The sequence below is a fragment of the Telmatherina bonti genome, assembly GCF_933228915.1.
Source record: "Telmatherina bonti genome assembly, chromosome: 17".
In the NCBI taxonomy this organism is placed as follows: Eukaryota; Metazoa; Chordata; class Actinopteri; order Atheriniformes; family Telmatherinidae; genus Telmatherina; species Telmatherina bonti.
In genome coordinates, this window is record NC_136615.1 from 24,159,364 (window position 1) to 24,173,779 (window position 14,416).

A 14,416-nucleotide genomic window follows, 5' to 3' on the forward strand; every position below is an offset into this window, starting at 1 on the left:
CCCTAAAAGATCTAAACAAAGGCTGAGATACAGAAATACTGGAATTTTTGCCGACTCACTGTACTATAAATTACAAAGTAATGATTCCATAGTCTTTATAATTAGTTTCAAACTATTGTTAAAAGAGTCGTTTTATTTAAAGTAATACAACAAAGCATGACGTACCTTGTTGACACAGAAATATTCTTGAGAATTTTGATTGCTGACTTTTGAAAATCTACAAAGTAGTTAGAACTTTGTTTAGATCTATTCTAGATAATGTTATATGCCAGAAGTTACTGAGACAACATGCTTTGTTGTAGTCAGTCCCGCGTTATTATTATGCCCTCTTGGAGACCTGAGTCGCATTAGATACTGGCCAAAGCTGTTCCAGTCAAACTTAAGTAAATAATTAGTATGATTGAGGGGTCTGTGCTTCAATGAAAAGTTAAATATCTTGATTTATATGAAGCAAACTGACACATTGGTGATACAAGATATGAACCCTTATCACGCAGTTTCGTATTAGGAGAAAGACCAAGCTACAGCTAACAGACTGTTCAGACTTTGAGCTGATACGACTGGAGTGATTTAGAGATTTCTGATCTGGTGCAGCACTAAAGCAATGCGTTTGGTCTCTATTAATGAATTAATGCCATCACTATAGTGTATTACTAAACCAAAACATCACAGAAAAATAACATGTCACAAAGAACAGCACAGGATCTTCATTTTTTGTTCTCTTTTTGCATGGAAAATATTGCAGCTGCGTCTTTGATTATTTCTTCGATAGCTTCACATACTTGAGGCCTTGGGAGATAGTTTCTACTGGAAACAGGTAAATTGCTGAACACAGACCAGATTCCTCCATTTTTCTGACTTTCTAACCTTTTTATCAAAACATGTCATACAACTTCACACAAAGAAATAAAACAAAACTGCAGGCAAAAATTAAGTTCATGAAGGCTGTAATTTTCAATTAGAAATAAATCTTAGTTATTGAAGACAATCCCACACAGCCAGAAAATGTCTCTAAAAAACATGTGAGCTTGATTTTTTTCTACAAAACAATGTTAATTCCTGCTTTATGCATTGATGGTCGAATTTTTTTATATGTGCACTAGCAGACGTGGACTGATGGTTTCTATCTAGACATCAGTGCACATTTAAGAAAGACATCCCCAAGAACAGTACTGTAAACCATGCTTCTGTTTAACAGACAACAGACCCAGTGAGAGTTAGAAAAACCTATTAATGTCCCTCCGTAAGTTGACATTTCATCAGCTAGAAGTCAGAGGGATCATGCAGTTAGTGGTTAACAAAATAAAAGCAACAACGAAAAGTTGTTGATTTTCATGTGGAGCTTTCGTTGAGTATTAGCCAACAGCTTGTAACCATTACTTAACAATGAGTGATGAGATTTACTTATATGCTGCTGCTCGTCCTGGTGAAACAGGGTCGACTGTGTCTGAAGTGCATGATGTGCACGGCAGTCTGATGCCACCAGTAAAACATCACCACTACCAGTACGTGCCACACCTGGTGGCTGGCACCAAGGTAGTTCAGCTGGCCTGGACAAGAAGAGAGAGAAAGAAATAAAAATTTGATCTAGCTATGATCTTTATCAAATTACCTCACTGTAGAGCAAAAATTAATTATATTAGAAACCCAACAACGCTGACTATTAATAAAATACGTTAAATATTACCATAAACATGCATCAAATTATCTTTTAAAAAAACAAACACAAAAACTAACTTTGATCTACAAATGACTTATTTGTCAAAATACACTCAAAAATTATTCAAAAGAACATCTAAGCAATATTTCATTTATGAGTGATGGCATTTAAATTCCTGGCATTTCAAGCTTAAATGTTTTTTTTTTTTAAAAATCAATAACTCAGAAGTGGCATTTATGTCATGATTTTTTTACCAGAAACCAACAGTAATATAAGAAACATCTGAGCTTTTCCAACTGCAACAAGTCAAAACTGAGAAAAAGAAAAGGTTTGCAGAGCTGTGAGTTTACTTATTAAACTGCAACAAAGAAACTAGTAATCGATTGTAGATTTGAAAGTCAAGAGACTCATCATTCACTTCTAATTAGACATCTTTTAATGTTCAGTTTTCATTTCTATAATCTTCTCAGAAAAGCAAAAAGGTTCTCGCTTCTTTAGAAACGCCCCTGTTTCCTCACTGCATTATCCATTAAAAACAGTAACTCACACAAACAATTTACCGGAAAGTGGTTTATGATTATTTTCTGGTGAGTTTATAATATTGGAGATGTTTCACTAGATATTATTGCAGCACTGCATTTGTTAACGGATAAGCTTATTCCTACTGTCAGATAATAAATAGTTCAAATTCTCTGAATAGTTATTGGAAGGTGTTGCCAATCTAAGATTTTGACTTAACCGAGCAGCAGACAGAATGCTGATGTGAAACTTCGACTACAGCGACCTCTGGTGGTGAAATTCCACCAAACAGAAAGAAAGCAGCTCACCTGGGAAATAACGCTCAGGGATTTTGGTGACATAGAACATGAAGGCAGATCCAGCAATCAGGTACATTATTATCACACGTGGGAAAAACAGCTGCAAAAGAAAAAAATGAAATAAAAAACTTATTAGATTAGTGCTCTTCACGAAATTTGCAAAATACCAAATATAGATGTTTTGTCTTTTCTGACCTGCACAACATCAGATGTGAATCCTCCATTCTGCCAGACCCAGTGGCAAGCAGGAATCACACTGATGCCTGCCACACAACAGAAGATTGTCATCCTTATGAATTTCCAGTCGTTACTAAGATAACGAGGATGGACCTGAGCACAGAAGACGGCCAGGATCAGGGACAATACTGTCAGCAGGTAGAGCTGTCGCCAAAACTGCAAGATGAGAAAGATATATATATATTAAAAAAAAATTTTAAAAAAATTAAAAAAACACATGACCAGAGCAGGGGCATCGTTTTCAATACTTGCAAGTTTCTGATGTTGTGTAGAAAATATTAAAACAGAATTTTCAGATAATTTCTCCTCCTGCATACACAGATATAGACCTGGATAGTTTTAGACATACATCATTAGCATCTGACTGAAAACTACAAGCTGATATCAAACATTTGCACTCACTGCGTTACAGTAGAAAGCATAGAAGATCCCGGGTACGTAACAGCCCAGGATGCCAACAGAAATGCCTGCATAGTCCAGTGCCAGCCAGCGACGGCAGGTCTTCTCTGATCGGTGGCAGGAGAACAGATGATATCCCACTGAACATAACATGCATACCTGGGATGAAAACACAGCCCATTTAGATTCTGGAACATGATGTTGTGAATATTTACTTTCAAAAGTTTTCAAAACATCCAACATTTTTATAGCATTTAAATTGGTTTCATTATTGTATTTATTAAATGAACAAGTTTAACTTTGCATTTACAAGTTTTAACACACTTTATGGATCCATAACATGCAAACTTGCCTCAACATACATTACAAATAACAACAACATTCACATAAGGGGACACAAGAAGAAGTAAAACTTGGGATAGAACTGCAATAACTATGCATAGTTACTACTACACAATTAACAACACAAAGTACTGTATACACAGTTAATATGCAAATCACAATCTGAACTATTCCAGTTTCAGTTTTCTAATGATGAAATACACTACATCCTGATGCTCCACTGCCAAAGCTACATACAGCTTTACACACCTGAGTAGACAGGGCTGATCACACCTGCAGCAGTAAATGTATACTTGCATAAATCAGTTATCAATTGCATAAGAATAAACCTTCTAGCTAACATGGTTTTATTGTCAACTTAAACAAATCAGCCAGCAACCTGATACACACAGATTCATTTTACCTGGAAGCAGAACAGTCCTATAGCATAGATTACGTAGTCCTCTCTGTTCGCTCCAGAGGCTGGCAGTACTGAGGTGAGGTCATTGACCCCAAGAGAGAAGAAAAGGAGGAAACCCAGAAGGTGGCTCCAGATATTCACTGTCTCATTAGACAAAATAAAAATACTGGAACAGAAAGAATAATGACATATGAGGAATTTCTAATAGTATCAATAAACATGAATATAACATATTAGCTTATATCTCTAACGTGTTCCTCACCTCTTCAGACATAGTTTGGAGGGCAGGTGAGCCCTGTAGCCGTCTGTGATGTAGGGGTTTTCTTTCAGGAAAATGGGTATTTGTTCATAGGTGTACAGTCGTATCCTCTGTGGTATCAGTACAGGCCAGTGCTGGTAACTCCCCAGCTCAATGTAGTGGGCAGTCTTCAGCAGTTTCTGGGGCATCTTCAGCAGCATCTTGATCTGGGCCCCAATGATCCACCAAGGCAAACTGGGAGGTGTTAAGGCTGCATATGAGGAAAAGAAAAAAACTATTCAAGTAACATTTTGCTAAATCTTCTAAATGCACTCTGACAAAACTAACTCTACAAGTACCACAAAACTGACAAAGCTGGTTTTATTAAATCAATATGACAACAATATAAAGCGGAAGGGCAATTATCTTAAGGTTTTCTTAAAAGAAACGACAAAAAAACAAACATGCTTAACCAATTTGTCAAACAGGTTTGTTATTGTTTGGCCATGCTAGCAGGCTAGCTAGCTAAACACAATTTGTTTAAAAAAAAAAAACACACACAGGAACACACACCTCAGCATCTATTTCTCTCTACATTTACAATTATTCAGTTAAAGCAAATTAGACTTATTGACATTATACTCCAACTTATCTATTACACATTTTTCAGTTATTTTTATTTATAGTTTTTGGACTGCAGGGAATTCTTGTTAAACATGAGCAAAAAACTTTGAGCAGAAACAGACAGATGTAAATGACCTCCCCCAAAACCAGTGACATTGCTACACATCTCCAGAAGCTCCCCATTTTTTCCCTCTGATAGCTCCTGAACCTTACCTGCCTGCACAGTCAGGACTCCAAGTAACATCCATCTCTGCTGTTGCAGCACCTGCCCTCCCCCCTTTTCTCTTTAGGTCACATCAGCATACCCTCATCCACTTTGCTTCTGTATTATGAATAATTCCCTGAAATTTAAAGACCTTTGTGGTCTTTACACACACATAAAAGGTGTATTGTTGCTGCTTGTGATGCTGAAATATCTCCTCTCATTACTTTGTATCGGAGTGAGTGAACTGCATGCTGCTGCGATGCAAGGCTGAAAAGATACTTTTAATGTACAGCTAATCAAAGTGGTGAAAGACACAGACACTGGTTCATTCCACAGACCAAGTTTTATCCAATGGTAGTTACTAGCGTTTGTATGTTGTCTGGTAGAATTAAACTAAGCTATGATAGATTGATAGTCATTACCTCAAGAAATGTATTGTTATATTTTTAAAGGCAAAATTGTGTGATTATTGTGAATGTGTATTGTGATAACTGATAACTATGATAGATTCATAGCTTGCATTATCTGCTCTGATGTTATTTCTGTACAAGACTGACACGTACAGAGACAGACGCAGATATTAAAGTATCATTTCCTCCAGTTTCTCCAGTTCTACAGTGGTTCTGTGTGGGCAATGCTTCTTATTAATAATTGAATTAAATATTAATATCTGGAAAGACAGTGGAAGGAGTGATGTGTAAACAGTGTGAGATGATTCTTTCTGTCTTCTCTATAAGTCTCTGTCTCCCTAACTCAATGACCCACTTCCTTCACTTCTGCTAAACATATTTTTTTCAGTACCAGTCCATTCCTACCACACTCCCTGTGCAGGCTCCATCCTCCCTTTGAATGGGCCACTGTGTGCATAGCCTCCCGTACCTAGCACCCTCCCAGTGTTTCAATCAGATGTACCAGACTTGAGGGCTCACATCCCTCCATCATTTTTTAGGCCCTCATTCCCTACTGTGAGTTATTCAAACTGAGTTTTAACTAACAGAATTTATACCATGGGCTGAGTGAATACTCAATTCTGATTGGCTGTAGGGTCTGTGTTGAAAAGTTTTGTAGGACACCTGTAAAAAAAAATTCATGTCAAATAGCCTGATTGTTCTACATTGTTGTGCTAGCTCAAAAGCTAGTTGGTAACCATGGCAGCAATCAACAATTCACATCTACACTAACTTTTTGGCAGCCTGGTTATGTTCCAGCAAGCATGATAAGGATGAAACAGGTATAGAAGATAAAGTATGTTTGCATTATGGTCTAACCTTTTCGATTATTCTGTCCAACAGACACGACTCCATAATTATGGTTTGTTTAGATGAAATTTTACAAACCTATACCATGCTGCTATGTTGTCGGTTTTACTGTTTGTTTGTTTTAGAAGTGATATTTCAGTAAACTTTGCAAAACAAGCTATAAGTCTTTTTTTTTCTAACTGTGAAACTTAATTATGCTCACTGAGGCATGTCATTTCCTTACTCTCCTGTTTGTCTCTTTGCTGTGGTTGTTTTTTTCTTTGAAGTAATTTTTCCGTTGGTATTATTTTGGCCTTGAGGTGAATTTGCTAGTGTCCACTCCTAGAGAGATGAGCAAACATCTTAAACTTTTTTATATTTGCACTGAGAAAAAAAAGCAGTGAATTCTTTGTCTCCTTTCATATTCATGGACGATATTAATAAGTCAACAGGAAATGTTAGTAAAAGATAAAAACCTGAATAACAAACAGTTTCTGTAAGATACATTGTTGTCATTGAAAGTATTCTGTACCAAACAGTTAAAGGGTTAATATTTTCTGCTTGTGAACAATCATTTCCCTGAACTCTGCAGCTTGCTTAAGGTCAGTCAATTAAAAACATTTAAACGCAATCTTAAGTCTTCTGAAAGCAGTAAAAGTGAAATTTCACTTCTCTTACTCTCACTGAGTCTGTGATATGATGGCAAATTAGCAGAGTTGTCTGGAGAAATTTCGCAATAATGCTTACATTGTTAGTACTTTGTAAAATACCTTCAGCATTTTTCACCATGATATCTCTGTGTCTTCTGTAGGATTTTTTTCCACAACCATCCAAGAAGGTCCTGCTGTTTAAACTAAGAAAAGTAAAATTCTGAAACTTTTTAGTCCAGCATTCTTTATTCATTCAAAATATTTTTAAAAATATTTTTTCACATAGGCACTGAAATAATAAATCTACATCTCACGATTCAGTGCTACTGTAATGTCATACAAATGATATTCAAGGAAAACACCAACAAACAGAATGACACAATCATGCAATCAATCAAAGTTCAACAATTTATAGGAAATAGTCGCTTCTTTTGGCAACTGTACAGTGCATTTTGTCGCGCTGCAGTCAGCAGCAATAAGTGCTTTCAGACTGGATTCTTTTCTAAAGGTTAAATACAGATAAAAATTTGTTCTGGTTTTTAGTTAATGCCTCAACCAACAGAGAAACAGCAAGTTTGAATCAAAAATAATGTAATATATTGAAAACATAAGGCAAATGAAATCCCAACAGGATTTAAAACAGAAATAACAAAGTACAAAAATAAAGAGCAAAATCAATTTTCCCACCATGTTAAAGATGAAAAAACCAGTTACAGAGGTAAAAAAAACTACAGTCTTTGTGACAGGCTTCAAGATAAATCAGCTGGTGACTGATAACCCCTACAAGAGTCCCGAAACATCGGTGATAGCTTTTTTTTTTAACCTGCTCTCATTTTACCATCTTTTACTGTCTAAATTTGTCAACAAAGGCAGATGTTCTTAGAGCTGGTCCAGCGCTGAGGGATGGACTTGCAACAGCAACATGGCTCCAATGTAATACCATGGCAAAAATGCATGACTGTAAAAACTGCTTGTTTTACCATTCATGGGCTAAAAAGGTTTTGAAAGCAAATGCAAATACAGAAATATGCTTAGCATGACCTGGTTTCTACATCTAATAAGGTACTTACTTAACAAATCACAAACATTGTACTCCATGCATGTTTCGAATGACTTATCCTACATGTGTAAGGCTATGGGTGCTTCTTCATTTAACATGTGTTTATTCTGGAGATGTAGTTTGATACAGATACGATTGTGTGTTTAAGTTTATGTACAACTAAAGTAAACCCACCAAACTATTTTATGAACTTGATGTAAAGCTGAACTGACACTTCATATTGTCCCTTTACTTCTAGTTGTATTTGGGGAAAGTAAACAACCAACATTAAGCTTTTTAAAATGGCAGAAATTCACTAATTGCCGTTTCAAAGATGGAATTACTTTCGTGGACATACTTTTGAAGTTTTGTGCAGAAAGGTTCTACTCTTTGAAAACAAAAGGATGCGTCTCTGCTTGACATTGAATGTCTACAGAAACATCACAGAATTACACAGAAACAAGTCATTTATATGAACATACTTTAGAAATAGAAGTTTAACTTCCATTAGAGGAACTGCCTGACAGGTTTCCACTATTTTGCAATTGCAAGAGATCAGGTAAACAACGTTTTACAATAAATAAATTAGACCCTAAAAGATCTAAACAAAGGCTGAGATACAGAAATACTGGAATTTTTGCCGACTCACTGTACTATAAATTACAAAGTAATGATTCCATAGTCTTTATAATTAGTTTCAAACTATTGTTAAAAGAGTCGTTTTATTTAAAGTAATACAACAAAGCATGACGTACCTTGTTGACACAGAAATATTCTTGAGAATTTTGATTGCTGACTTTTGAAAATCTACAAAGTAGTTAGAACTTTGTTTAGATCTATTCTAGATAATGTTATATGCCAGAAGTTACTGAGACAACATGCTTTGTTGTAGTCAGTCCCGCGTTATTATTATGCCCTCTTGGAGACCTGAGTCGCATTAGATACTGGCCAAAGCTGTTCCAGTCAAACTTAAGTAAATAATTAGTATGATTGAGGGGTCTGTGCTTCAATGAAAAGTTAAATATCTTGATTTATATGAAGCAAACTGACACATTGGTGATACAAGATATGAACCCTTATCACGCAGTTTCGTATTAGGAGAAAGACCAAGCTACAGCTAACAGACTGTTCAGACTTTGAGCTGATACGACTGGAGTGATTTAGAGATTTCTGATCTGGTGCAGCACTAAAGCAATGCGTTTGGTCTCTATTAATGAATTAATGCCATCACTATAGTGTATTACTAAACCAAAACATCACAGAAAAATAACATGTCACAAAGAACAGCACAGGATCTTCATTTTTTGTTCTCTTTTTGCATGGAAAATATTGCAGCTGCGTCTTTGATTATTTCTTCGATAGCTTCACATACTTGAGGCCTTGGGAGATAGTTTCTACTGGAAACAGGTAAATTGCTGAACACAGACCAGATTCCTCCATTTTTCTGACTTTCTAACCTTTTTATCAAAACATGTCATACAACTTCACACAAAGAAATAAAACAAAACTGCAGGCAAAAATTAAGTTCATGAAGGCTGTAATTTTCAATTAGAAATAAATCTTAGTTATTGAAGACAATCCCACACAGCCAGAAAATGTCTCTAAAAAACATGTGAGCTTGATTTTTTTCTACAAAACAATGTTAATTCCTGCTTTATGCATTGATGGTCGAATTTTTTTATATGTGCACTAGCAGACGTGGACTGATGGTTTCTATCTAGACATCAGTGCACATTTAAGAAAGACATCACCAAGAACAGTACTGTAAACCATGCTTCTGTTTAACAGACAACAGACCCAGTGAGAGTTAGAAAAACCTATTAATGTCCCTCCGTAAGTTGACATTTCATCAGCTAGAAGTCAGAGGGATCATGCAGTTAGTGGTTAACAAAATAAAAGCAACAACGAAAAGTTGTTGATTTTCATGTGGAGCTTTCGTTGAGTATTAGCCAACAGCTTGTAACCATTACTTAACAATGAGTGATGAGATTTACTTATATGCTGCTGCTCGTCCTGGTGAAACAGGGTCGACTGTGTCTGAAGTGCATGATGTGCACGGCAGTCTGATGCCACCAGTAAAACATCACCACTACCAGTACGTGCCACACCTGGTGGCTGGCACCAAGGTAGTTCAGCTGGCCTGGACAAGAAGAGAGAGAAAGAAATAAAAATTTGATCTAGCTATGATCTTTATCAAATTACCTCACTGTAGAGCAAAAATTAATTATATTAGAAACCCAACAACGCTGACTATTAATAAAATACGTTAAATATTACCATAAACATGCATCAAATTATCTTTTAAAAAAACAAACACAAAAACTAACTTTGATCTACAAATGACTTATTTGTCAAAATACACTCAAAAATTATTCAAAAGAACATCTAAGCAATATTTCATTTATGAGTGATGGCATTTAAATTCCTGGCATTTCAAGCTTAAATGTTTTTTTTTTTTTAAAAATCAATAACTCAGAAGTGGCATTTATGTCATGATTTTTTTACCAGAAACCAACAGTAATATAAGAAACATCTGAGCTTTTCCAACTGCAACAAGTCAAAACTGAGAAAAAGAAAAGGTTTGCAGAGCTGTGAGTTTACTTATTAAACTGCAACAAAGAAACTAGTAATCGATTGTAGATTTGAAAGTCAAGAGACTCATCATTCACTTCTAATTAGACATCTTTTAATGTTCAGTTTTCATTTCTATAATCTTCTCAGAAAAGCAAAAAGGTTCTCGCTTCTTTAGAAACGCCCCTGTTTCCTCACTGCATTATCCATTAAAAACAGTAACTCACACAAACAATTTACCGGAAAGTGGTTTATGATTATTTTCTGGTGAGTTTATAATATTGGAGATGTTTCACTAGATATTATTGCAGCACTGCATTTGTTAACGGATAAGCTTATTCCTACTGTCAGATAATAAATAGTTCAAATTCTCTGAATAGTTATTGGAAGGTGTTGCCAATCTAAGATTTTGACTTAACCGAGCAGCAGACAGAATGCTGATGTGAAACTTCGACTACAGCGACCTCTGGTGGTGAAATTCCACCAAACAGAAAGAAAGCAGCTCACCTGGGAAATAACGCTCAGGGATTTTGGTGACATAGAACATGAAGGCAGATCCAGCAATCAGGTACATTATTATCACACGTGGGAAAAACAGCTGCAAAAGAAAAAAATGAAATAAAAAACTTATTAGATTAGTGCTCTTCACGAAATTTGCAAAATACCAAATATAGATGTTTTGTCTTTTCTGACCTGCACAACATCAGATGTGAATCCTCCATTCTGCCAGACCCAGTGGCAAGCAGGAATCACACTGATGCCTGCCACACAACAGAAGATTGTCATCCTTATGAATTTCCAGTCGTTACTAAGATAACGAGGATGGACCTGAGCACAGAAGACGGCCAGGATCAGGGACAATACTGTCAGCAGGTAGAGCTGTCGCCAAAACTGCAAGATGAGAAAGATATATATATATTAAAAAAAAATTTTAAAAAAATTAAAAAAACACATGACCAGAGCAGGGGCATCGTTTTCAATACTTGCAAGTTTCTGATGTTGTGTAGAAAATATTAAAACAGAATTTTCAGATAATTTCTCCTCCTGCATACACAGATATAGACCTGGATAGTTTTAGACATACATCATTAGCATCTGACTGAAAACTACAAGCTGATATCAAACATTTGCACTCACTGCGTTACAGTAGAAAGCATAGAAGATCCCGGGTACGTAACAGCCCAGGATGCCAACAGAAATGCCTGCATAGTCCAGTGCCAGCCAGCGACGGCAGGTCTTCTCTGATCGGTGGCAGGAGAACAGATGATATCCCACTGAACATAACATGCATACCTGGGATGAAAACACAGCCCATTTAGATTCTGGAACATGATGTTGTGAATATTTACTTTCAAAAGTTTTCAAAACATCCAACATTTTTATAGCATTTAAATTGGTTTCATTATTGTATTTATTAAATGAACAAGTTTAACTTTGCATTTACAAGTTTTAACACACTTTATGGATCCATAACATGCAAACTTGCCTCAACATACATTACAAATAACAACAACATTCACATAAGGGGACACAAGAAGAAGTAAAACTTGGGATAGAACTGCAATAACTATGCATAGTTACTACTACACAATTAACAACACAAAGTACTGTATACACAGTTAATATGCAAATCACAATCTGAACTATTCCAGTTTCAGTTTTCTAATGATGAAATACACTACATCCTGATGCTCCACTGCCAAAGCTACATACAGCTTTACACACCTGAGTAGACAGGGCTGATCACACCTGCAGCAGTAAATGTATACTTGCATAAATCAGTTATCAATTGCATAAGAATAAACCTTCTAGCTAACATGGTTTTATTGTCAACTTAAACAAATCAGTCAGCAACCTGATACACACAGATTCATTTTACCTGGAAGCAGAACAGTCCTATAGCATAGATTACGTAGTCCTCTCTGTTCGCTCCAGAGGCTGGCAGTACTGAGGTGAGGTCATTGACCCCAAGAGAGAAGAAAAGGAGGAAACCCAGAAGGTGGCTCCAGATATTCACTGTCTCATTAGACAAAATAAAAATACTGGAACAGAAAGAATAATGACATATGAGGAATTTCTAATAGTATCAATAAACATGAATATAACATATTAGCTTATATCTCTAACGTGTTCCTCACCTCTTCAGACATAGTTTGGAGGGCAGGTGAGCCCTGTAGCCGTCTGTGATGTAGGGGTTTTCTTTCAGGAAAATGGGTATTTGTTCATAGGTGTACAGTCGTATCCTCTGTGGTATCAGTACAGGCCAGTGCTGGTAACTCCCCAGCTCAATGTAGTGGGCAGTCTTCAGCAGTTTCTGGGGCATCTTCAGCAGCATCTTGATCTGGGCCCCAATGATCCACCAAGGCAAACTGGGAGGTGTTAAGGCTGCATATGAGGAAAAGAAAAAAACTGTTCAAGTAACATTTTGCTAAATCTTCTAAATGCACTCTGACAAAACTAACTCTACAAGTACCACAAAACTGAAAAAGCTGGTTATATTAAATCAATATGACAACAATATAAAGCGGAAGGGCAATTATCTTAAGGTTTTCTTAAAAGAAACGACAAAAAAACAAACAACGAAGGAAACAAACATGCTTAACCTGTTTGTCAAACAGGTTTGTTATTGTTTGGCCATGCTAGCAGGCTAGCTAGCTAGCCTCAATGCTAATCGTGACAGGCAGCTAAATTGTGTAAAAATGGGTTAGGAGGCTCACCATTAGTCACACTCCAACTGCTGATATCTTAGCACAAACAATCCAGCCATTTTGAAATGGCTATTTTTCCAACACGACATTAAAAACTCACATTTTAGTCAACTGACATGTGTCAAATAGCTAGTCGGCAGAGTACTGCCTCTCACCAGCAAACCTGTTATCCTCCTTTTAATGTTTTGAACATTGCTTGAACGGGAAAACGGCACGTTACTACCGCCTACTGGTAAAAGAGAAGTATTGCATCTGCAACCAATAAACTTCAAAATAAGTGTGCTTTTTTACTGCAAACTAGCTTTGTAACCCTAATTTAATTATTTAAAGGGTTAGAATCGTCTCTACTCTGTTTTGCAACAACATCATATTCTGAAATATCTTCCATTTAAGTGGCTGTAACATTTCCCTGCTGGATATCTCCTAGAAAACCAACATATAACCACACTTATGCTTCAGGCAACAGTGTAATTATAACATAGTTTACTAACTGTATTATATTATTTAACATTAACTTTAATTAGATAGACTTACAACCACACTCCAGAAAAGTTAATTTGTTGTAGCTTTTAATGGAAGGATTGCCTGTGGTTACACACAATATAAACTTAGGCAGCATACTGTGAGTAAACATCAGCTTTTGCAATCATGTTCTTCTTTTTTCTGAATCAGCCAAGCAATGTCAGCCTTTGGGTGAGAAACCTCAAGACCTTTATTTAGTACACAGGTATTCACCAACCAACAGTTGAATATAACCTTGAAATGTTTGAAAACATAGTCAAACCTTGGATGAGCTGGCTTGAACCTTGAATTTCCCCTCTGGGATGAATAAAGTATCTTTGATTTGATTTATCAAGTCCCAAAGAAGATAGGACATGGATCAACCACACCCACTAACACAGCAAAGATCATATAATTCACATCAGGGATGGGGTTCCTTTTCCTGACACAGTAAGTTTGGTATGTTATTATGAGTTTATTACCATAATGTAATCCAAATGGTTTGTTGATGTTGAGCCAACTTGAATTCCACATTGCATCCCTGCAAGCAGCACAATAAAATGTATAATTACAGAACACTGCAGCGCAAAAGAACCACAGGAATGAAGTCAATATAGTGCTCATCTTGGAGAAAGGAGATATAGCTATTTGTGTCACGCTGCATTAAAGAGTTCAATAAGTTTCTGTTTCAACAACAAACAAATCAGTTGACCACACTGTTGGAAGCCTGGTTTGACTTGGTGCATGACTTGGAACAAAAGTAGTGGGGGTGATACAGTGATTTCA

General features: G+C 36.3%; 2 protein-coding genes across 3 annotated transcripts; both read right to left on the bottom strand.

The window, feature by feature from the left end:
- Window positions 1–1,218: 1,218 nt before the first annotated feature.
- LOC306768067 (progestin and adipoQ receptor family member 3-like) lies at window positions 1,219–4,315 on the bottom strand (the record flags this gene model as incomplete). The annotated part of the gene is made up of 6 exons (XM_079256280.1): window positions 1,219–1,550; window positions 2,488–2,578; window positions 2,674–2,871; window positions 3,118–3,273; window positions 3,860–4,022; window positions 4,119–4,315. 6 exons carry the CDS (start codon window positions 4,313–4,315, stop codon window positions 1,405–1,407), a joined length of 951 nt encoding a protein of 316 aa, XP_079112406.1. The 3' UTR covers window positions 1,219–1,404.
- Window positions 4,316–7,138: 2,823 nt separating this feature from the next.
- On the bottom strand, window positions 7,139–13,295 carry LOC306768764 (progestin and adipoQ receptor family member 3-like). Of its 2 annotated transcripts, none has more exons than XM_079257193.1 (7): window positions 13,139–13,295; window positions 12,560–12,806; window positions 12,301–12,463; window positions 11,559–11,714; window positions 11,115–11,312; window positions 10,929–11,019; window positions 7,139–9,990 (listed from the first exon to the last, which is right to left on the bottom strand). In XM_079257193.1, the coding sequence occupies exons 2-7, from the start codon at window positions 12,754–12,756 to the stop codon at window positions 9,845–9,847; spliced, it is 951 nt and encodes a 316-aa protein (XP_079113319.1). In that variant the 5' UTR covers window positions 12,757–12,806; window positions 13,139–13,295; the 3' UTR covers window positions 7,139–9,844. The 2 variants fall into 2 exon arrangements, with proteins under 2 accessions (XP_079113319.1, XP_079113320.1); XM_079257194.1 differs by having other exon boundaries at window positions 13,285–13,292.
- Between the last annotated feature and the right edge of the window lie 1,121 nt (window positions 13,296–14,416).